The 21616-nt window shown below is 44.7% G+C and overlaps 1 protein-coding gene across 1 annotated transcript in view; it reads left to right on the top strand.

Moving 5' to 3' along the window:
* CACHD1 (cache domain containing 1) overlaps positions 1–21616 on the top strand; it is a 90337-nt gene that overhangs the window by 27530 nt on the left and 41191 nt on the right. The window contains exons 2-3 of the mRNA XM_063406906.1: positions 3057–3119; positions 10884–11032. Coding sequence (XP_063262976.1) covers positions 3057–3119; positions 10884–11032 — 212 coding nt within the window. The remainder of the gene's footprint in view (positions 1–3056; positions 3120–10883; positions 11033–21616) is intronic.

Below are 21616 nucleotides of genomic sequence, written 5' to 3'. Positions count from 1 at the left end.
GATCCAGAGGAGAGGCTGGATGCTGATCCAGAGGAGAGGCTGGATGCTGATCCAGAGGAGAGGCTGGATGCTGATCCAGGGGAAGGCTGGATGCTGATCCAGAGGAGAGGCTGGATGCTGATCCAGAGGAGAGGCTGGATGCTGATCCAGGGGAAGGGCTGGATGCTGATCCAGAGGAGAGGCTGGACGCTGATCCAGAAGAGAGGCTGGATGCTGATCCAGAGGAGAGGTTGGATGATGCTGATCCAGAGGAGAGGCTGGATGCTGATCCAGGGGAAGGCCGGATGCTGATCCAGAGGAGAGGTTGGATGATGCTGATCCAGAGGAGAGGCTGGATGCTGATCCAGAGGAGAGGCTGGATGCTGATCCAGAGGAGAGGCTGGATGATGCTGATCCAGAGGAGAGGCTGGATGCTGATCCAGAGGAGAGGCTGGATGCTGATCCAGAGGAGAGGCTGGATGCTGATCCAGAGGAGAGGCTGGATGCTGATCCAGAGGAGAGGCTGGATGATGCTGATCCAGAGGAGAGGCTGGATGATGCTGATCCAGGGAAAGGGCTGGATGCTGATCCAGAGGAGAGGCTGGATGATGCTGATCCAGAGGAAAGGCTGGATGATGCTGATCCAGAGGAGAGGTTGGATGATGCTGATCCAGAGGAGAGGCTGGACACTGATCCAGCACAGCTTTCCCACATTGGGGGAGCGAGTGGTGATGGGTTATGGCAAATAATGCCGGGCAAGCATCTCATTAAGCACGGGTGGGATTGTTGTGTGAGGGAGCTGAGCCCGCTGCCATCTGCTCCACAGAGCCAATTAAACAAGAGGGGTGGGAAGAATAAAGTACAGATGCTAATGGGCTGTGTAAACCGCAGGGCAAGCTCTCCCAAATATTTAGACTCTTTTCCTGAGCTTGTGTGTGGGGCTGACTTGTGAAGTTCCCTCACATTCATTTGAGGCTGCCACTTAGCTCTGATTTTCTACTTAAAGCTAGGGCACTTTTAAGTCAGTGAAATTAGCTTAAAGATGTGGTTTCTTCCCCCAGGATGGAATTGTGCCCAGGAATTCTTGAGTAGGGGGCAGATATCCTGATACCCAGGCAGGGACTGAGCAGTCCTTGTGTAGCCTCGGGGCTGGATTCTCAATCCTTACTCGATTTTTACTGTTGGTTTACTCATTATCTGTGCTTAGCTTGACTGAGAAATTCCTGCTTCCCCCTCTGCTAATTCATGGTGCTTTTAGTTAAAACAACAGAACATACCAGAGCATTTTAAAGAAGTTAGTTAATTCAAAATCAAGCAAAAATAGGTTAAAAATCAAGCCTAATAAATCGCTGCTGGCACTGTGACTCTTACATAACCATGGATGATGTTCTCTGGCATTATTTTGCAAGTTCATAAATGGGCAACGTGTGAAAAGGGTGGAAGAAAGGTCAGCTTTGTGTTAGGGACAGAAAGCTCCATTCTCAGGAGCTGACAGTCGATTTCCTCCTCATTCCTTTTGATGTCTGCACACTAAACGCTGCGTGGACAGAAAAATTCAATTCATTTAAAACATTTTGCATCAAAATGACAGGCTTTAATGTATTTCCTTCTGATGTTTAAATTATCTTTTCATCTCATGAGGGAGAAGAAAAAAAGCCAACATGTTTGTAGTTAAAGTACCCAAGCAGAACTTTAAACAAAGGTCTTGATGAAGAGGAAGTCTCGATGTACAGGCAGCTTTTAAGAGTAGATATCTTTTTTTTTTCCCCTCCTCTTCCCCCCTTCTGGGTTCCCTGAGCCTTGTAAGCCAAGGAGATTTATTGCTGCCCTTCCAAACGCTTCTTGAGAATGAAGAGTTCACATTTTTGAAATTCCTCAAGTCCTCAGGAGGGAGAGGGATAAGGGGAAGTGATGATGGTGAGCACACCAAAGGATTTTCCAGGCTGGTTTTGCCAGTCGGAGCTGTAACTGTGCTGGGAGGGAATCAGCTGAACCTGCAGCAAAAAAACTCTTGGAGCTGTGGACTGCAAGAGTTGTCAGGGAGATGAATTTGGATGAAACTTAGACTTTTTAGTAATTGCAGTTGTTACTGCTGCTGAGACAATCAGGGTGTTTAGGAATCCCTGTCCTTTGCCAGATTCTGTGTCCTGTGTGCGACTCAGCACTGATGGAAGTGGGATCCACTCCCTCAGTGAAACCCCAGCTCTCCTGGAGAAATGTCTTAACAGCCTAAATAAACTCCATTTATTGCTGTTACAGCTGTTGGCACCACTTGGTGCTGTTAAGAGAGCAAAGGAATATTTCAGGGATATTGTACATTTTCGTGGGGATGGCTCTATGGTCCCTGAGGGGAAAGCTGCCCTTGGAAGTGAGAAATCTTGGAAGAGGAGCTTAGGCAATCAGGCAAACTTTTTAGGAATGCTGTTGGTGTAACCCCAGATCTTTCTAGTCTTATTTTTCAGTCTGGAAGCAGAATATAACAAGGTGTTGAGTGTTTTTTCCTCTGTGTCTGTGAACAGGGATGGCAGCGTGGCTGTAACCTGTCCTCAGTGAGAACTGAGCTTCCCATGGATTGACACAGTTCACTTCCATCTTCTGATACATCTTTTTTCCCTTTTTGTGCTATTAATGAGGTTGTGTTCAAATTTGATCTCACTTGTCTCTTTTCCACGTGTTAAATTTGTCTAAATTTGGCTCCCAGCCTCTCATGCTTTAGTCCTTATATAACAAGTCCTTATAAAAGTAGTTAAATGTTTAGCAAAAGGAGGGTCATAGTTTGCACATGGAACTATTTTTAGCACCTTTTGTCATTAAACAATAATGACAAAAATAAACAGATAAATAAAGGGTAATAAACAGATAAATAAACAGATGTTTGGGAAAAACTCCTGTTGTATCTCTGCCCTCCAAAGTCCCCACTTGGAGACATGATTCCCCTTGGGAAGCCTGGCACTGGGAGACTCCCCACGTCCTTCTCTGACCACATTTCCTCACCCATCCACCTTTTGGAGCTGCTTTCCTGTGATATTCATGACAAAAAAAAGCCTCTCACACATCCTTTCTGCTTTTTGTTGCAGAGGATATTCAACTCCTTCGTGTACACGGAGAAAATCTCGAATGGAGAGAGCGAAGTTCAGCAGGTGAGTCCAAAACCCCGTCCTGCCTCCACTGGCAGAGCGAGCTCAGGGAACTCTTTCTGTCTGATCTGCCTCTTTCTAACCTCAGAGCACAGCCAGTGCAATAGGATGGAAATGGAGATGGGCTGCCTGTGCTGATGGTGCTTTTGAGAATTTGCATTTCCATCTGCTTGGTGTGGGGCTGTCCGTGGAAACAAAAGGGCCCTCATAAAGTAGCTCCATTAATTGTCAAGCTTTCATGTTGGAAGTGTCTCTTTTTAAATTTCAAATTCAAAGTTAACCCATTAATATTATTATGATGTGGAAATATGGGATAGCTACAGCCTGGTGCATCACAGGTGTGGCTGAGGGGGGTTTGTCATTTTGTGGGGTTTTACAGGGACACGTTTCAACATTTAACTCTTCAGTTTAACACTGAGATAGTACATGGACAGTTTGCATTTTAACATGTGTACATTTTTAAAATTAATTTTGTATCAGTTTTCAAATGGATCAAATAAGTCATGTTTTAGTCTTTAAGAAAATAAAGCGTTAATTATGTTTGTGGTAAAGTTGATGGGTTTTGGTCAAAGAAATGGAACAAAGAAGCAGCTTTTCTTCCCAGTTTGAGCATGAACCTGCTCAACCTTCAGGATAACCTGACCTTCCTAGACCCCTCTCAATCCAGTTTTAATGTTCAGGAAAAGCAGAAGCTCCTCAGAGTGGGTCCTTTCCTGGGCAGGAGGGAGTTGCTGTTCAGCCCTGCAGGCAGCCCCGTCGTGGTTTCCCAGGGCAGTTCATGTGGATTCAAACTGCCCATGGAATACAGAAATAATGACAGCTCCAACTTGTGCTTCCTGGAAATGGTGACATTTCCAGTCTTCTTGAATTTTTTTTTTTTTACTGAGGAAAAAGTCAAAGTAGAGCTGGTTCAAATGGGATTGTAAGGAACTTTTGGGTTGGAAAAGGTCTTCAAGACCATTCCCCAGCACTGCCAAGGCCACCTCATGTCCCCAGGTGCCACATCCACGTGGCTTTTAAATCCCTCCAGGGCTGGGGACCCCTGAGCAGCTGTGCCACGGCTGGACAACCTTTCCAGGAAGGAATATTCCCAAATATCCACCCTGAGCCTCCCCTGGCCCAGCCTGAGGCCGTTCCCTCTCCTGTCCCTGTTCCCAAATCCCCCCGGCTGTCCCCTCCTGTCAGGAGCTGTGCAGAGCCACAGGGTCCCCCCTGAGCCTCCTTTTCTCCAGGCTGAGCCCCTTCCCAGCTCCCTCAGCCTCTCCTGGGGCTCCAGACTCTCCCCAGCTCCCTCAGGGATTCTCCAGCCCCTTTCCAGCTCCCTCAGGGATTCTCCAGCCCCTTCCCAGCTCCCTCAGGGATTCTCCAGCCCCTTCCCAGCTCCCTCAGCCCCTCCTGGGGCTCCAGACCCTCCCCAGCCCTTTGGAGGCTTTGGTTTCTCACCACCAGGTGGGTGCTTGCAAGCAGAGGGGCCATGGGCATTAATTGTCACCTGGCTTTGACAACTGAACTCCCCAACCACCCCAGCCTCCCTCAGGATGGGGTCTCTGGCTCTTGTTGTGTCGGGCAGCATTTCCAGGAGTGTTTCTGGGTGGTCTGTGCACCACAGAAGGGCCATGTGGGCTGGATCAGATGGATCAGATGGCTTTTGAAAGGCAAAAGTGTTTTTGGGAGACCAAGAAACCGGATTAAAACTTCTTTGAAGTCCTGACTGCAGATTCTCCACTGAGGAAAAGACAGTCCTTGTTTCCCAGAGCAGATGTCTGTGTTCATCCCAAGTGGATTTAAAGAGCTGTCCAAACACTGAAGGGAGGGTGATGGATTTGGAGCTGTCAGGGGAGAAAACAGGGCTCTGGTAAAGTGTAATTACTGTGATTAAAAGCTCTACAGTGAAGTGGATGGAAGAATAATTGAGCACTTCTGCTTCATTAATAACCAGATCTTTTAGCCCTAATGAATCCCCAGCAACAGAACCCGAATTTTATAAGAGTAGGGCATTGAATGTGATCATCTTGAGCAAAGGCAAACAAATGTAAGCAAATGAAATCCCCTGCCAGAGAAATCTCATTTCTGCTTTGGTCATTCATTAACATTTTCGTAGCAACTGATATCCAAAGGCAATTAATTACAGTTTTATGTCAGCTGGGATTTATTTTTTCGGCAGAGCACTGAATTGTTGTGGGGGTGGTGGGTTTTTTATACCAAACCATGTTAGTAATGACTCTCAGTTTATTGAAGAAGTGAAAGATTCCAGCTGTTGGCCTTCAGGCCTAACTGTTCCATACCTTTGGCTTTCTTCGTGCCACACAAGGAGCAGTTTTACCTCTCAGCATCGAACTGGTTACACTGTTAAGGTCTGCAGTTACAGAATTACTGTTGTACCTGACAGATAAAACCTTTTCTGCTTTGAATAGGTTATTAAAAATGGGGTGGCAATGGCCAAAAATAACTTGGATTCCTACCCTGTGGGTTACTTCAGTATCAGAGAACTCTCATACAATAGGAGAATGCAGTGGTGTGAGTTAGAGATGTAACTGAAGTGGGAGAGGAGGAGTTTTATGAGGGGAAAATCTCCATTAGCTGATTTCAAGGAAGTCAGTGTGTGTTCAGTGTCCTGCCAGACATCTGCTTTCGGTGATGTGGAGAGAGGGGATCGGGGCTCCACGGAGGAGAGAGGCTGAAATGCAATCAAGCAGGAGAAGATTTATCAACTTTGAAGAGAAAAGGCTTGAAAAGCTCAGACCATGCTGCTGTTGGGTTGGATTTTTAGTTTGGTTCGTTTTGGACTGGGAAAAGAGATCTTTGGGGAGGAAATAGATCTGAAATGTGCTGAAAAAATTACATTCAGCTGTTGAGCACAACACGTTGCCTGGCTGTGAAAAGTGGCATGTTCACACACATTAATAAATTGTGAGCCTCACAATAAAAGGCAATTATTGTGTGTTTAATGTACTTCCAGAATGATTCAGGAATTGTGGCCCTCTCTCTAGGTTTTGCTGTGCATCCTGTTTGACATCTTCCTTGGAATAAGTCTTGGGAAGCTTTGCCAAAGGTGCTGGCCAGTAGAAAACCTCATATGAGTGCTGGTTTCCGTGACAAAATGCACATTGGAAAGTGGTTTCCTGCATACTGATTGCAATAATGGAATATGTTTTCAGTGTGATCCAGAGCAGCAGGAACATGGACTTTCCACAAAGGAGAAGGGATTTAAGTTGAAGAAGGGGAGGTTTAGATGGATTTTAGGGAGAAATTCCGTGTGAGGGTGGGGAGGCCACAGGAGCTGTGGCTGTCCCTGGATCCCTGGAAGTGTCCAAGGCCAGGCTGGGGCACCCTGGGATAGTGGGAGGTGTGATGGGGTGGAACAGGATGATCCTTAAGGACCCTCCCAACCCATTCCAGGATTCCATGAATGGGTAGAATCCCTCAAAGCAGAGGTGTGGGATGAAGCCAGAGGTGATTCTGTGATCCTTCCTTGAGCCATGTCCCTGCTGACCTCTGGCTCTTCAGGGCTGATACAAAACCTGTGGTTTCTTCAAGAGCCACGTAGAGGAAAACTCAATAACATTAAAAGTTTCCTAGATTGGGAATCTGTGGATTCCCAGTTGTGATCAGAATGAATGCCTGGTGAGTTGGAGAGAGGTGCTTTTTTCCATATTTTTCTGGTTTACAGGGGGAATTTAAACCTCAGAATTGTAACTCAACTCTTCCATGTGTAAGCAGTCCTGTCCAAGGAGCTTGACAGTGTTAAATACCTGCCTGTGAGTCCATCCTGGCATCCCTGCCTGTCAACCCCACTGATGCATATTTTATATACAGGCTTGGAAACATGAAAAATACCTTGACTTTCAAGCTACAGCCAGAAAGAAAACCTCACCTCGGAGCTCTGCTTTCCCTCAGAGCTCCCTGCAAAGGGAAGCCTTCAGAGCTGTGCAGCTTTGAGGGGGAAGAAGCTTTAAAAAAAAGCTCGAGGGAACGATGCAAATGAGGGAAATGTCTCTGGGAAAATTAGAGGAGCTCAGTGATGTTGTGATGAAAGGTTGTCAGTGGAGATGGTGACAATTGAAGTGCATTACCCAGGGGTGCTGCAGTAATAGAAACAGGTGTTACAGTCCAACCTGGCTGCAAACCCAGGGGCTTTGGCTGCGTGTCAGCTGCCAGAGGAGATCCAGGGAAAACAGGGCTAATGGCTGCATTGTTCACAGGGAGCACTCACTGCTTCTCGCTTTGTTTATTAAATAAAGGAGAAAACACAGAAATCTGGAAAATGCCCACGGAGCCTTCCCCTTGCGGTTGTTTTTGAGATGAGGTGAAGAGCATTTTGTGTAGGATAATAATATTTTATGTCAGTCTCAAGGCATCCAGATTTATTTCGGTCTCCATTAAATTGGGGGAATTGGAGCATTTCTGTGGGAGCAGGATATGTCTGTCACGCTTGGTACCCACCCAAGTGTGAGACACCCCTGCCCCTTTTCTGTGCCTGATTGGGGGCACAATTTTCCATTTTGCCTTAAAAATGCCTCAACAATTACGTGAGCATGGTTTCATAGTTCAGTGTTCTGCCCTTTCATTTTTTGTTATCTCTCTTTCTCTACTTTGGAGGTTTTGAGCCGGTGTGGGTCTGGCATCCATCAGCATCCAGCAGCTCTCCAGCTCCAGGCAGGTTAAAAAAAGCAGGGTATGTGTTGGATAAAAACTTCAGGTTTTTATTTAGAAAGAGGAGAAGGTGATTTAAGCCTGCAGCTTTTACTGTGACAGGCTCCAGCAGCTGAGTGCATCACCCTGCAATGGGAATAAAGTTTGGGAGGGAAGTGAAGCCCAGCTATGGAAGAAAAGTTTGTTTTGTTAGGCTTCATTTGGGTGATACTTTTCAATTTGATGAATTAGAACCATTTGTTTCTAGTACTTCATTGGGGTGTTACCCTCAGTTTCTTATCACAGTTTATTCATTTGAAGAAATTTTTCAGCAGAAAATTATTTTTGGATCATCTTGCCCTGGGTGACTTTTTTGAGTTTGTTGGTTTTGAACTGTTGGGAGCCTTGTCTTGTTATCAGAGGGCAATATTTTTAGAGTTCTTGGGATTAGACAGAGTCAGTTCCTGCAGCCGTGGGCAGGAGTGGTGTCTGCAGCTCTGGGAGGTTTCAGATCCCTCCTTGCTGACACGCTCTTGACTCCCTGCCCCGACCGAGGCGCTGGATCCCATTTCAGAGGAATAACGGAGTGACTTTGAGCCATTCAGAGGCTTTTCCATGGGAGACGCAGTTTGGGAACAAAGCATTTGCTTTTTGTCGGCTTCTGAAGTACAGGATCTTCTGAAAAACACGTTTGTCAGATCTTTAGACTCGGCACAGCAGGGTGAAATTCAAAGGCTGTGGGGTGCTTTTATCGTTCAACCTAGAAGGTGAAAACTCATCAACACCGAACCCTCGGCTTGTACAGCATTCATTTATCAGAGAGCAGCCCAGATTCCAAACCAGAGGCCTTTTGTTCTGCGGCCCTGTGATGGTTTTATGACTGCTAATGATGCTCAGCAAACTTCAGCTCTCTCCCTGATTTCAGGTAGGGAAACCAAGAGAGAAATCTCAGATTCAGATATTTGGTTTACCTTGGCGTTTCATTTGCCCAGACTGAGAGGAGGATTTTGTACCCACCCAAATCTAAGTGCTTTTGATTTAGGAAACTTGGCTTGTGTTTGTCTGAGATTCTCCAGGAGAATCCACTTCAGAAGAACACATCTGAGGGGTGCAGCCAGACAAAAAGAGAATTTACTGGAAACCAGAAAAGGATCTCCCCACCAGCTTATTATCTCAACAACTGGGAGCAATTTAATAGTGCTGGATGTCTAACATGGAGGAGCCCATTAGCAGTCCTCTGGTGCCTTGGCAATAAATCATTCCACAGAACTAATTAGGTGTAATTCTGCAAGTCATTTGAGCGGGGGTCCCATTAAACCTGTGCTCCTTGGAGAGCGGTCACGGAGCCGCAGCATTCCCTGGAACAATGCAGGCAGAGCAGCGAGGCCTCCTTCCTCCCACCACGAGGTAAATCATGACAAAAGGGCCTGTTGGTACGAGTTAGGAGAGACATTTGTTCGTCCAGGGGAGCTGGAGAATCCAGGGCTGTTCCCCAGCACACAAAAGCAGCAGCACTGTTAAATCATCCCTGTAGGGTTTGGGGTGTGCAGGGAGCAGGAGAGAGGAGTGCCATGGATTGAGGAGTTGGTTTGGCCCTGGAGAAGTTTGCAGAAATGCAAAGCAGTATTTCTGATTATTCAACACCTCTGTCTATGGCTTAGAGATGATTCTTTCATTTGGGATGTGTCTGGCTGATGATTAAATATATAATTGGGTGGTGTGAAAGGGATGCAGAACATGCAGAGCAAAAAAAAAAAGGCTGATTCATTTAATCAATTCCTCCCTTTGATGAGAGACCAGGAGTGAAAGTCTCAGTAAAAGTTCTTGTAAAACCTGATGTCTCCTGGAAGCTGTGTTCACTGTCACATTTGCTCCAGGAGCAGCCACAGAGTTTTCCTGTCCCGTTTTTGTGGCAGTGAAGGGACATGGAGCTCCTGTGTGACAGCAGCAGCCTGGGATTGTCCCAACAGGCTCAGCCCTCCCCAGTGCCACAGGCACCACCAGCCCTCACACCACACCACCTGCAAGTATTTGCCAACAAAAATTGTTAATTCTATTTTAGTTTTTTTCAGAAGCATGTTAAAAATAAAAGGGCTGAAGTACCCAATTTGCTGTTTCCAAAGTGAGGCACCCTAATTTTTTTAATGGTCTGAGAATTGCATAGGAGTGGCCACAGCCTGTTTGTTTTCACTTTCTGAAAGGAGGGAAATTGGCTCTTACAAATCACAGTGTAACCTCTAAACCTTGTCCTGATTTATAAGGAGTCCCTTCCTTAGAGGGACCTCTGACAACAAAAGGCTTCAGGAGCAATTCCACTGGTGCGAGACGTTTGTCATTATTTTCTTGCTGCTGTGTTGTAACATCAATTAGAGATTTTTCAGTTTGTAGTTGGAGCTGTGGGTTGTGAGCAGGCACAGTGAGCTTTGGATCGATGAGGAAAATCACCCAGGCAGTGCTCAGCCTGTGGGGCCTCCCAGCAAAGCAGCAAAAAAGCAAAATCTGGGATGGCTTGTTTTGCCCAAATCTCCATGAAAGTTGTGGTGAAATACTTGTGCACAGATTCCCCTGCTGAAGAGGCTGCAGAGGAACAGAGAAATCTTCATGGCAGCGTTTGGGGTTGTGTTCCTTGGATCCTGAGGTTGCTCCCATCAGCAGCAGATTTGCTGTTGGCTCTTGCTCCTGGAGCAGTGGGAGTTCTGTGCAGGTGAAGGCATCTCTAGCACCGTGATTTGGCTTTTTCTGAGGTGTCCATGTATAGAACTTCAGTAAATTGGCTTGTGGCCTGGTTTATTCTCCATCACATCCTTGTCAGGCCTTGGAGCAGGCACCTCAGTGTCACATCCAGCATCAGTTCTTAGCAAAAGGGAAGTTTATGTAGTGGAAATCACACTTTTCACACATGCAAAACTCTGTTGAAGCACCCATTGCTGGATGGTAAATGTATTTTATTTTCTTGTGTATTTCCTTGCTGCAGCCAATATTAATTACTTGACTTTTTACTTAAGCCACAAAAATAAAACCACAATGAGCAAATCAGGAAACAATTGTCATTAACACAGGTTTTAATTGCTTGTTAAGGAATGGGGTAATACAGAGAAACTGGGTTGATTTTAAACTTCTGTATGTTTTTTTCAGTTGGCCAAAAAAATCCGCGAGAAGTTCAACCGTTACCTGGACGTTGTGAATCGGAACAAGCAGGTGGTGGAGGCTTCATACACTGCTCACCTCACCTCACCCCTGACTGCCATCCAGGACTGCTGCACCATCCCACCATCCATGATGGAGTGAGTATCAAATTCTGGCATTCCTCTGGTGTGTCATCTGTGAGGAAAATGAAGGTTTCTTTGCAAAATAGTTTTCCGCTACTTTGGATAAAAACAGAGAAGGCACAACTCTAAAGGTGCCTCTTATCTTGTCCTCATCTTCTTTTACATTTCTTCCATCCAGTGTTTAATGCAGGCTTTAAACAGGAGCTGGGAATCAGCTGGAAGCAATAAAAGGAGGAAAGTTTGTTCATAGTGTTCTGTACAAAAAGAGTCTGTCAAGGTCCAGGACACCGTTTTTGCACTGAGACACTGCTTGCCCTCAATAACTCTCCTCCAGCTGGTCATGGGACCTTTTTCTGTCCTTTGAAGTAACCAAAATCACGAGTTGGTCAGTCCATCCCACACCAGCAGTGCTGTGTTCCAGTTTAATCAGGTTGACGTGCTGCTGTTTGATAGCAGAGGTTTAATGAAATCGAGTGCATTGCTTGGAAACTGGATTTGTTCATGTTCAGTTTGGTTTGGTTTTAAATGCAGGAGGTTTGAGTGTGCTGGATCCAGGTTGTCTCTAATCATTTCTATTGTGCTGCATATTTGCAGAAATTTCTTTGGATTTTCTAACTGTGGACATATGTGATAGAAGCTCTGATTTTTCCAATAGAAGAAGTTGATTTACACTGTAAATTTTCATGAAATGCTGAACATATTAAACATTTCCTTCCATGTGGGCTTGAAAAGAACAAGAGTAACTTTCTATTTCTGCAAACCTTGATTACAGACTCAATTTATTGTTTATATCTCAGTCTGATTTAAAAACATTTGAGAGGAAGGAAGGTAATTTGGGTCATCAGGTGACTCCAAGGGCACAGGTTTGGAGGTCTCTGCAGTTCCTGCTGGACAAGGTGCCTGTGGAAAATGCTGGCACATCCAGGCTGCTGGCAGTGTGGACAAAAGGGTCAGGAATTCTTTGAGGATGAAAACCTTTCTGCCCTGTGATCACAAAGTCCTTGCAGGAATCACCAGGCAGCAGGAACACCTTTCAAGCAAGGGCTGAGGGGAGGGAGAAATGGGATTTATCACCCCCTTGTCAGTGTGGCCTGATTTTTCATTAAAAAGAGAAGTCTGCTTTTAGTCTAGAAACTTTAGTGAATTCCTTTTCACTTTGTCCTCCAAGATTATGTAACTTGGAAGTCCTTTAGAAATATCCTTACCTGTGGTGAACTTGCATGAGAATCATTCCCAGGAACTGATTTAAAACACAAAACAGTTGGCAAAGCAAATGGGTGAATTTGCTGTTTGCACAGCTCCTCCTTCAGGCTCTACAAATTCTCATTGTTTAATCACTTGGATCAATAATTAAATGGTTCCTATATCAATTTATCAGCTGCAGGATGTTCTGGACCTTGGCATGACCTCTGACCATTGGATCCAGTGCTGTCTGTAGGAAATCATCTGCAAGATAAAAAAATAATGTAAAAATGTATTTTCTGTTTGAAACTTCCAGGTTTTAGCTCCATGCTTTGGTTATTGCCTGATTTGTCTAAATGCTTCTGCCATCATTTCAGTTTTTCTCCCCTTTCTGCCTCTCCCATCTGCTGCTCTTCCTTTCATTTCCCTTCCCTGTGGCATCACCTCTCTGGGAGATTCCCCATTTTGGTTAAAATATCAGGAAAGAAGCTGTTTCACCTGGATATTGTGGTCATATTTTGAATTGTTCCATGTTTAATTCGTGGACTAACTGGCCCTGCACTTACAGGAAGTTAATTTGGATGTGTTGCTGCTGCTAACAGCTTATCCTTGGTGTTTAAAATGTTTATATTGGTGTTAAAGCAACAATAATTACAATGTTTTGGTTGAAGTATTTATTAACTGCTGCTGCAGAAGAGGCCACGTGGAAAAAGACCCAGATTTGTCTGTGAAAATCACTTTTTCCATGAGGTCCTTTGCCTTGGATTGTGCCTTGGCCATGTCTGAGTCCTCAGGGCTGTGGTTTTCCTTGCAGAGGGTTGTGAAATGTTTGTGTTACAACTCCTGAGCTCTGTGTGCTCTTTTTCTCCTGTGGCCTCTTTATTTTAGCAAACATTTGGGGCAAGAACAGTGTCAGAAGTGCATTATATTCCGTGTATTTCTAGGTATTTTTTGATAGATTTGAAAATTTTCCCCACAGTGTTTAAAGCTGTTTATCACATGGTGTTCAACGTCTTATTGTCCATCTGATTGACAGTGAGCTGGGAATGCTGCAAGTTTGGATTGGTTTGGGGAAAATTAACTTGGGAAGGATGAACTATTCTGTAGGAAAAGGATATATTATTATTATTATTATTATTATTATTATTATTATTATTATTATTATTATTATTATTATTATTATATGGAATGCTGACTTCAGTTGGTGTTTGTTGTTACCATTAAGAAAACTATCCATGAGTCTGCTTGATGATTTCTCCTGAAAATCCAAGCATTGCTTTGTCATGTTGCTTGGGATAAACTGTGGGATTTCCACTCCTGGAGACCATAAATAAATGATAGAAAACAGGACCTAACAAAGCACAAACTGGGTTAGAAAATGAACCTGGCATTTAAACTGTTTTTTTAATGAGTAGTGAGAGATGACAGGGAGAGCAATATTTATTTTATTGCCATTACGTGGTGTTGGCTCTGGCGGTGAAGAGCCCAAATGAGTGTCTCCCCTCATGATTCCAGTCTGGATTAAAATTCCCAGCCTGGCTGTGCTTTTGGCTGCTGTTTTGTACCCCAAATATTCTGGTTTCACTGGTCTAACACCAGCAGTTGTGTGTTTGTGCCCCCTCCAAGGCAGGGTTGTGCAATGGAACCGCCTTGGTTTGGTAAGTGGTGAAAAGAAATAAATTGGGATATGCAAACCCAGCTGGATGAGGCAGCACAGTTGGTGGCTGTCAAGTGGTTTTGGCAAGGCCTTAATCCAGCAAACATTTCCTGATAAAATTACACTCAGCTGCTTTACCAAAGGCTCTAAAAGTGCTTGGGCACAGGGAAATCATCCCATGCCTAAACCCACGTGCAGGGACTGCTGAGGAGGGTGAGCAGGGCAGGGATTTGTGCTCCCCTTTGGGAAGTGCTGATCCCTTCTCCAGATATCTCTGTTGGCATTTTCAGCTCTGCCTGATCAGGCTTTGGGAATGGCACAGGGGCAGAGCAGGGCAGGCAGGGAGCTGAGCTTTCCGAGCTCCCACGTGCTTGGTGTGGAAATTGGTGCTGCCTGCTGGAACCATGAGAGTTCTGAGAATTTCAGATTCTCTGTGCTCACAGGCACTGACCCCCAAGCAAACTCTGCATTGACCTGAGGGTGTGGAACAGGCTCCAAAATTGAGTGACAGCACTGGGACTGTGGGTGTGGAGTTTGGATAGAAGTGTGTGATAGCACAGGGTGCAAAACTCAGAGTTTAAGGGTTTAGAATACAGTAATAGGTATAAAGCAAGGTGGAGGATTTAGGGCAGAGGCCAATCCTTCTTTTTCAGCTTCTTCTCCATGGGTCTGGGGGTGTTTGATAATTGTGTAGAAAAATCCACATTGTGGGCCATGAGTGGTTTGTTATTGGGTTAAAAGTAAAAATATTTAGGTGTCATTTCATAATTGGACAGTTTGTTCTTAAAAGGCCTTGTAGAGAGAGAGACAGGGCTCCATTTTTACTCTCTTAGCAGAAGTGCTGTAGAACTCACAGCTTGTGAGACTGTAATACAGATGAGAATTAATAAACATCTGAGTCCAAACAAGAAATACTGTCTCAAGCATTTAATCCCGACCCTGGGCAAAAGAAGATAAAATAAAACACCTTCCCAACCATGCAGGCTGTGTTTGTGGCCCTGGGGTCAGAGCCTGGGGACTGGGACCAGCTCCTTTCCCAGGCACTGGGGAAGAGGCTGCCCCAGGCACAGAGTTCATGTGGATAAAGTGCTCTGGGCTCTCAGCAAGCTGATGGGAGATAAGGAAAATGGATGTCAGGGGACATGCATCTTCTGATCTGGGGAAGAAATCCCTGCTGGAATCCCTTTGGGTTTCCTCACCAGCACAGGCTGCTGAATAAGCCATGAGGAATGGATTTCATGCTGTCTCCAGACATTCCCTATCGTGATGGAATTGGGTGGTGATTTACCAGACAGTGCTTTAATTAAAGTGTCTTTCTCCTGAAGAGGATAAATATCTTTGTGTACAAGTTGGAGTCTCCTGGTTTTCGTGCCTGAGAGCCCTCAGCAGGTGTTGAGGAAATCTTGGGTCTGGAATGGAGCAGCAAGAAGGGAGGGAAGGAATAAACACAATTTATTTATCAGAAGGCCTGAGTACCTGCAGTGGGAACTTCTGGGATATGTGTCAGTTGTGAGAAGTATCCAAATAGAGATTTAAGAAGTGAATTTTGGGAAGCAGGTTTGGAAGCATTAGGGGGTTCTACCTTTGCAGGTCTGCATGGTCTGACTTGGGAGGGATGACTGGAATAACTTTATTCATAGAGATGTTGCTGGCCTGGATGGCAACAGGCAGATAGAAAAGGTGGTTTATATTGAATATTTGCAGATGAAAGGAAATTAAACTCCTTCCACTCTAAGAATAAGCTGGATATGTGGGTAGTGTTTGAATATTTGTCTTCTACACATTACACAAAATGTCTTTTTCTGGAGAAGCTGTGATTGATGCTCTCTTGTGGGAGATTTCCAGAAGTGTCTTTCCATAGTTGCAGTTTGCCAGGGAAGTTGGTTGTGTTAGCACCTGCCAGTGGCTTCTCAATGCAGCAATGGCTGCAGTGGGATCACCTTCCAGAAAAAAAAATATTATCAGATGCGTTTGTGAGGAAATGCAGCTGTTCCTGCAGCTTTTCCAACAAAAGCCAGGTGATGCTTTTAAAGGGAGACAAAAAGTCTTTCCTGAGCTAAGCTGGATCCTCCTCTCGGCCCAGTGTGGAGACCCCTCTGTCTGATGTGCTCCAGCATTTCTCATCCTCGGCTCTGGGAGAGGAGGGAATCACAGTTTCCTTGGGATGTGAGCTCCAGGAGTGTCCCTCACTGCACCTCCCTTGCTGCTGGAATCATCCCTGTTCCTCCCACCCTGGAGCCACAGCTGAATTTCAGTGCTGCATTTTCAGGGGAGGCTGCCCCAGCTCTCCCAAATCCCTCTGTTCAGGGACACTGGTGTTCATTAATGCTCCCACTCTGGCTGCCTCAAAAGGCAGCTGGAAATCTGGTTTTGCTCTTTATTTAACTATGCTGATAAGAGCTTAGGGAATGCATTTATCCAAGTTTGTGGAAGGAGCTGGAATGGAGAAATATTTGTTGGTAAAACACCCTACTTGGCAGCGGTGCATTGCAAACACTAATGGAGCTGTTTGAATAAGGGAGTTTACAAACCTCTATTTGAAAATCATTTACTCCCTGACTGTGATACTGCCTTCAGAAGTGGTCTGGTTTTTGCTTTTTTTTTTTTTTTTTCTAACAGATGGTTAAATATTTGCTAATGCAGTTCAATTTTATCACAGCTCTTTCTATGTTTGTCTTTCCTCTCTGGAGCAGTTAAGTGGGAGATAACGGGAATCCCATTCAGTTCCTTGGGTTGCTGCAATATCTGAAGAGCTGCACTTCCAGAGGAGGAGTAGGGGGGCCACAATAAATCAAATTTAAGGTGTATTTGCTGTTCTGACAGAGTTTCAGGCTGCACTAAAGCCCAGGGGGTTCCAGGAGATGTAGGGACTGTCCACAGTCCTGGGCTTGGCAGCTTTTGTCCATAAAGTGCAGGAAGTATTTCAGAAATTCCTCTCCTGAGCTCTTGACTTCTAATGTGGCCAAATTCCTCATGAAAAAGTGAGGTTGGGAATAGAAATTCCTTATGAAAAAGTGAGGTTGGGAATAGAAATTCCTTATGAAAAAGTGAGGTTGGGAACAGAAATTCCTCATGAAAAAGTGAGCTTGGGAATAGTTGGTGTTCCTGGGGTGAATCCTCCTTCCAATAATACATTCTCTTTACATCTCAGAACAGCTACACTTGGATTTTTTAACAATACTTGAATAATACTTGAATAATACAAGAATACTTGAATAATACAAGAATACCTTGAAATAATGGGAACAACTTTGGTGCCTTGCCAGAAGAGATTCTGTGAGTGAACCATCAGTAGCTTTTTTTTTCATACTTTTTTTTGGGGCTGAATTTATTAATAAAAACATTGTTTTCCAGCATTCTGTTTAGATGGGAGCCCTATATTTAAGTATTTATGTAAAATACAAGGTAAAATCTTGCCTTGCAATCAAGCAAACAAGGCCTAGTTGGGAATTTCAAAGGAAACGCTGAATTTTGAGCGAACTTATGTAATTTCATTTGCATATTAATGTCAGCTTGCATCTGTACGAACGGAGAGAAAAGGAAAAAAATGAGCGTTAAAACAATGCGAAGCCCTGAGCAGCTGCTCAAGTGCCATTTTTATCCGCAGCTCCCTCGTTTCCCCCTAAACTCCAAACGCACAAAAGAAGTTGATTTCCACTGTAAATCCAGGCCGAGCAAAATCCAATTGCAGCTCACTCGAGCGCCGTTTTGATGTGGGATTCAAAGCTCCTGCAAATTTCATTTTATCCGCTGCTCTCGCCCATCTCCCGCCCTGTTGAGGGGGAATAGCAATGAGCAGGGCCCGCTGGGGATGCGCTGTGTGAAGTTCAAAGCGCTTCGCACATCAGAGGCGGCGTCAGTCCCGGGCAGAGCCGGGGATGCGGGCACGGAGCCCCGCGGGACCGCATCAAAGCGGAGCGCGGCTCCCGCGGGATGCGGCTCCCAGCCCTGCTTCATTACGGGAATCCAGGAGGAACACAGGGGGATGGGGTGAAGGAGGCTGGCTTGGAAGTGAAGCTCAGCCAATGGTTGCTGTTGGCTTTAAATTCATTTTAAAAAATGACATCTTAATAGTTTTGGTGTGGGGTTTTTGAGAGGGTTCTGGAGGGGTTTTTAAGAGATGTCACCAGGAACATTTTGGGTGAAATCTCAAGAGAAGTTTTTATCCGCCTTGTAGTCGTGCTCCTGGCAAAAGTGGGAGGCACTGGTGAAGAACAAGGGAGGCTCTGGTGAAAATCAAGGGATGCCCTGGTGAAAATTAAGGGAGATGCTGATAAAAATTTAGGGAGATACAGGTAAGAATATAGGAAAACACTGGTAAAATTTGATGAGGATTCTGGAGGGTTTTGTAAGTGTTGTCACTAGGAACACTTTGGGTGAAATCTCAAGAGAAGTTTTAATCCACCTTGTAGTCATGCTCCTGGTAAAAGTGGGAGGCTCTGGTGAAGATCAGGGCAGGCACTGGTGAAAATCAGGGCAGGCACTGGTGAAAATTAAGGGATGCCCTGGTAAAAATTAAGGGATGCCCTGGTAAAAATTAAGGGATGCCCTGGTAAAAATTAAGGGATGCCCTGGTAAAAATTAAGGGATGCCCTGGTAAAAATTTAGAGAGATATTGGTAAAAAATTAAGGGAGACACTGATAAAAATTTAGGGAGGTACAGGTAAGAATGCAGGAAAACACTGGTAAAATTTGATGAGGATTCTGGAGGGTTTTCTAAGTGTTGTCACCAGGAACATTTTGGGTGAAATCTCAAGAGAAGTTTTTATCCGCCTTGTAGTCGTGCTCCTGGCAAAAGTGGGAGGCTCTGGTGAAAATCAGGGCAGGCACTGGTGAAAATTAAGGGATGCCCTGGTAAAAATTTAGGGAGATACTGGTGAAAATCAGGGCAGGCACTGGTGAAAATCAGGGCAGGCACTGGTGAAAATCAGGGCAGGCACTGGTGAAAATTAAGGGAGGCACTGGTGAAAATTAAGGGAGGCACTGGTGAAAATCAGGGGAGGCACTGGTGAAAATTAAGGGATGCCCTGGTAAAAATTAAGGGATGCCCTGGTAAAAATTAAGGGATGCCCTGGTAAAAATTAAGAGATGCCCTGGTAAAAATTAAGGGATGCCCTGGTAAAAATTAAGGGATGCCCTGGTAAAAAATTAAGGGAGATGCTGATAAAAATTTAGGGAGGTACAGGTAAGAATGTAGGAAAACACTGGTAAAAATTTGATGAGGATTCTGGAGGGGTTTCTAAGTGTTGTTGCCTGAAACATTTTGGGTGAAATCTCAAGAGGTTTATTCACCTTGTAGTCGTGCTCCTGGCAAAAGTGGGAGGCACTGGGATACACCGGTAAAAATTTAGGGAGACACAGGTAAGAATTTAGGGAAATACTAGTAAAAATTAAGGGAGACACTGATAAAAAATAGGGGAGACACAGATAAGAATTAAGGGAGATACTGGGAAAAAATAGGGAGACAGTGGTTAAAATTAAGAGAGATGCAGGTAAAAATTAAAGGAGAGAGTGAAGAATTAAGAAGGATAAAAATTAAGGGAGATACTGGTGAAAAGGGTAAGAATTTAGGGAGACACTGGTAAAAATTGTCTACTCTGTGCAGAGAAAAGGTGCTGACCAATGCTTGCGATAAATATTAAAACACCAAAAATACTTTGTGTTTTAACTTGTTCCAGAGTGATTGATGGGAAGGTTTTTCCAATTTGAAACTTGAGTGGAAAATGTGCGAGGTATAAACAGGGTAGGAAAGGTAAAACCAGGATTTACAGCTGAGAATTCCAACCATTGGTTGGAAAGGTCACACACCAGTGCTGGGGCTTTGGTTTTAATTGTGGCTTTAATGGGGAAGATGCTTAAATATATGAATAATGCATTCTGAATTCAGCTTAGAAGTGGAAAATTCTCCAGTGTCATTAAAATGGTGACAAATACTGGGATGTAGATTTGCCACAGTGCTGCCAGTTCCTGCTCCTGATTCTCAGTTGTGATGGGAGCTGCTCCCTTCTTTGGTCCTTGTGCCATGGAACCAAACCCGCTCCATTGCAAGGTGCAAAAAGTCAATTTTAAGGCCAAACAGCTCCTGAAAAGAGCTTTGAGGCAGACACCCCACCTAGCCCAGTCTGGGGCAGCCCTTGCTCAAGGCTGGCAGGTCTGGTCTTTTAATTTATGGGATTTAAAACAATTCTTCACCTTTTATTAACATTTTTTCCCCATTAACTGTATTTCCTTTTTGCTGTAAGAAGGACGGATGGGATTGGGCTGCAGGATTTTTTTTCCTTCTTCAGCTCTGCAGCAGATTATTTAGGTTTATTTATGATTTATCTTCCTGGTGGGTAACTAACAGTGGCTTCCTGAGAAGAGCTGAGGCCGTGGATGATTTTTGGAGCATGTTGAAGCATTTGAATGCAATAAATGAATAATGTTGGTTGCTAACAAGGCATCCTGTTGCCATCACTAATAGATTTTGATGGGAGCTCTGGGACAATTGGTTTACATCCTGAAAAGTCATTATTTTTCACTGTGGGGTTGTTCTTTAGCCTTGCTCGGAAATATTTCTTTAGGATGGAGGAGATGTTTAATGTGCAGCTTTTTGGGTTTGCCCCAAGATAAACACGGTTTTTGTGGAACCCATCCATTATCAATCAATCTTAGGCTGGAGATCCTTCAGCCAACAAAAAATCAACAGCAGTTTTGCTGTCTTGGAAAGAGCTGTGATTGTTTGAAGTGGTTACGTTTTAAGGGTGATAAGGAAAGCCACAGCCTCTATCCAAGAGCTGCATTCCTGGGAAATGGGAAATGTCTTTTCCTCAGAGCTGGGGAAGTTCTCTGGTTGGAGGCTGCCAGTGGTGTCAGCAAACAGCTCCAGCAGAGCCCATACAGAGCTCCAGGTTTGGCTCTTTGGGTCTGTCAGAGCATCCCAGCGTGATCTGCCAGCCTGGGGCTGGCCAGCAGGACACAGGACACCTTTGTGTCCGTCTGTCCGTCCTTTCTCCTCCTGGCTGTGCAGTGATAATGCAGGAGAAGGGACCTGGGACAAGGACGGGCAGTGACAGGACAAGAGCAGGACGGCTTTAGGGCAGAGAGGGGCAGGGTTAGGTGGGAGATTGGGCAGGAATTCCTGCCTGGCAGGGTGGGCAGGCCCTGGCACAGGTGCCCAGAGGGGCTGGGGCTGTCCCTGTCCCCTGGCAGTGCCCAAGGCCGGGCTGGACAGGGCTGGGAGCACCCTGGGACAGTGTTGGGGTGGAATGGGATGAGCTTTAAGGTCCCTTCCAACCCTTCTTTGATTCCATAATCATCTCTTCATGCATCTTCTTCTTGTTTTTCCAGATTTGATGGGAATCTCAACACCAATCTTTTACTATTAATAGTTATTTACACTGAAACATGAAAAAGTTGTGTTTCCATTGTAAATGGAGGTTTAATAAATAATACGTGATTTCTGGTCCTGTTGTTGTCTTTCCAGATTTGATAGGAATTTCAACACCAATCTTTTACTATTAATAGTTATTTACACTGAAACATGAAAAAGTTGTGTTTCCATTGTAAATGGAGGTTTAATAAATAATACGTGATTTCTGGTCCTGTTGTTGTCTTTCCAGACTGGATAGGAATTTCAACACCAATCTCTTACTATTAATAGTTATTTACATTGAAACATGAAAAAGCTGTGTTTCCATTGTAAATGGAGGTTTAATAAATAATGTTTGATTGCTGATCCTCCTGTTGTCTTCCCACATCTGATGGGAATTTCAACTCCG

The sequence above is a fragment of the Prinia subflava genome, chromosome 10, assembly GCF_021018805.1.
Source record: "Prinia subflava isolate CZ2003 ecotype Zambia chromosome 10, Cam_Psub_1.2, whole genome shotgun sequence".
Lineage (NCBI taxonomy): Eukaryota > Metazoa > Chordata > Aves > Passeriformes > Cisticolidae > Prinia > Prinia subflava.
Note: the sequence above shows the minus strand (reverse complement) of the source record. Positions and strands in the feature narration are given on the sequence as shown.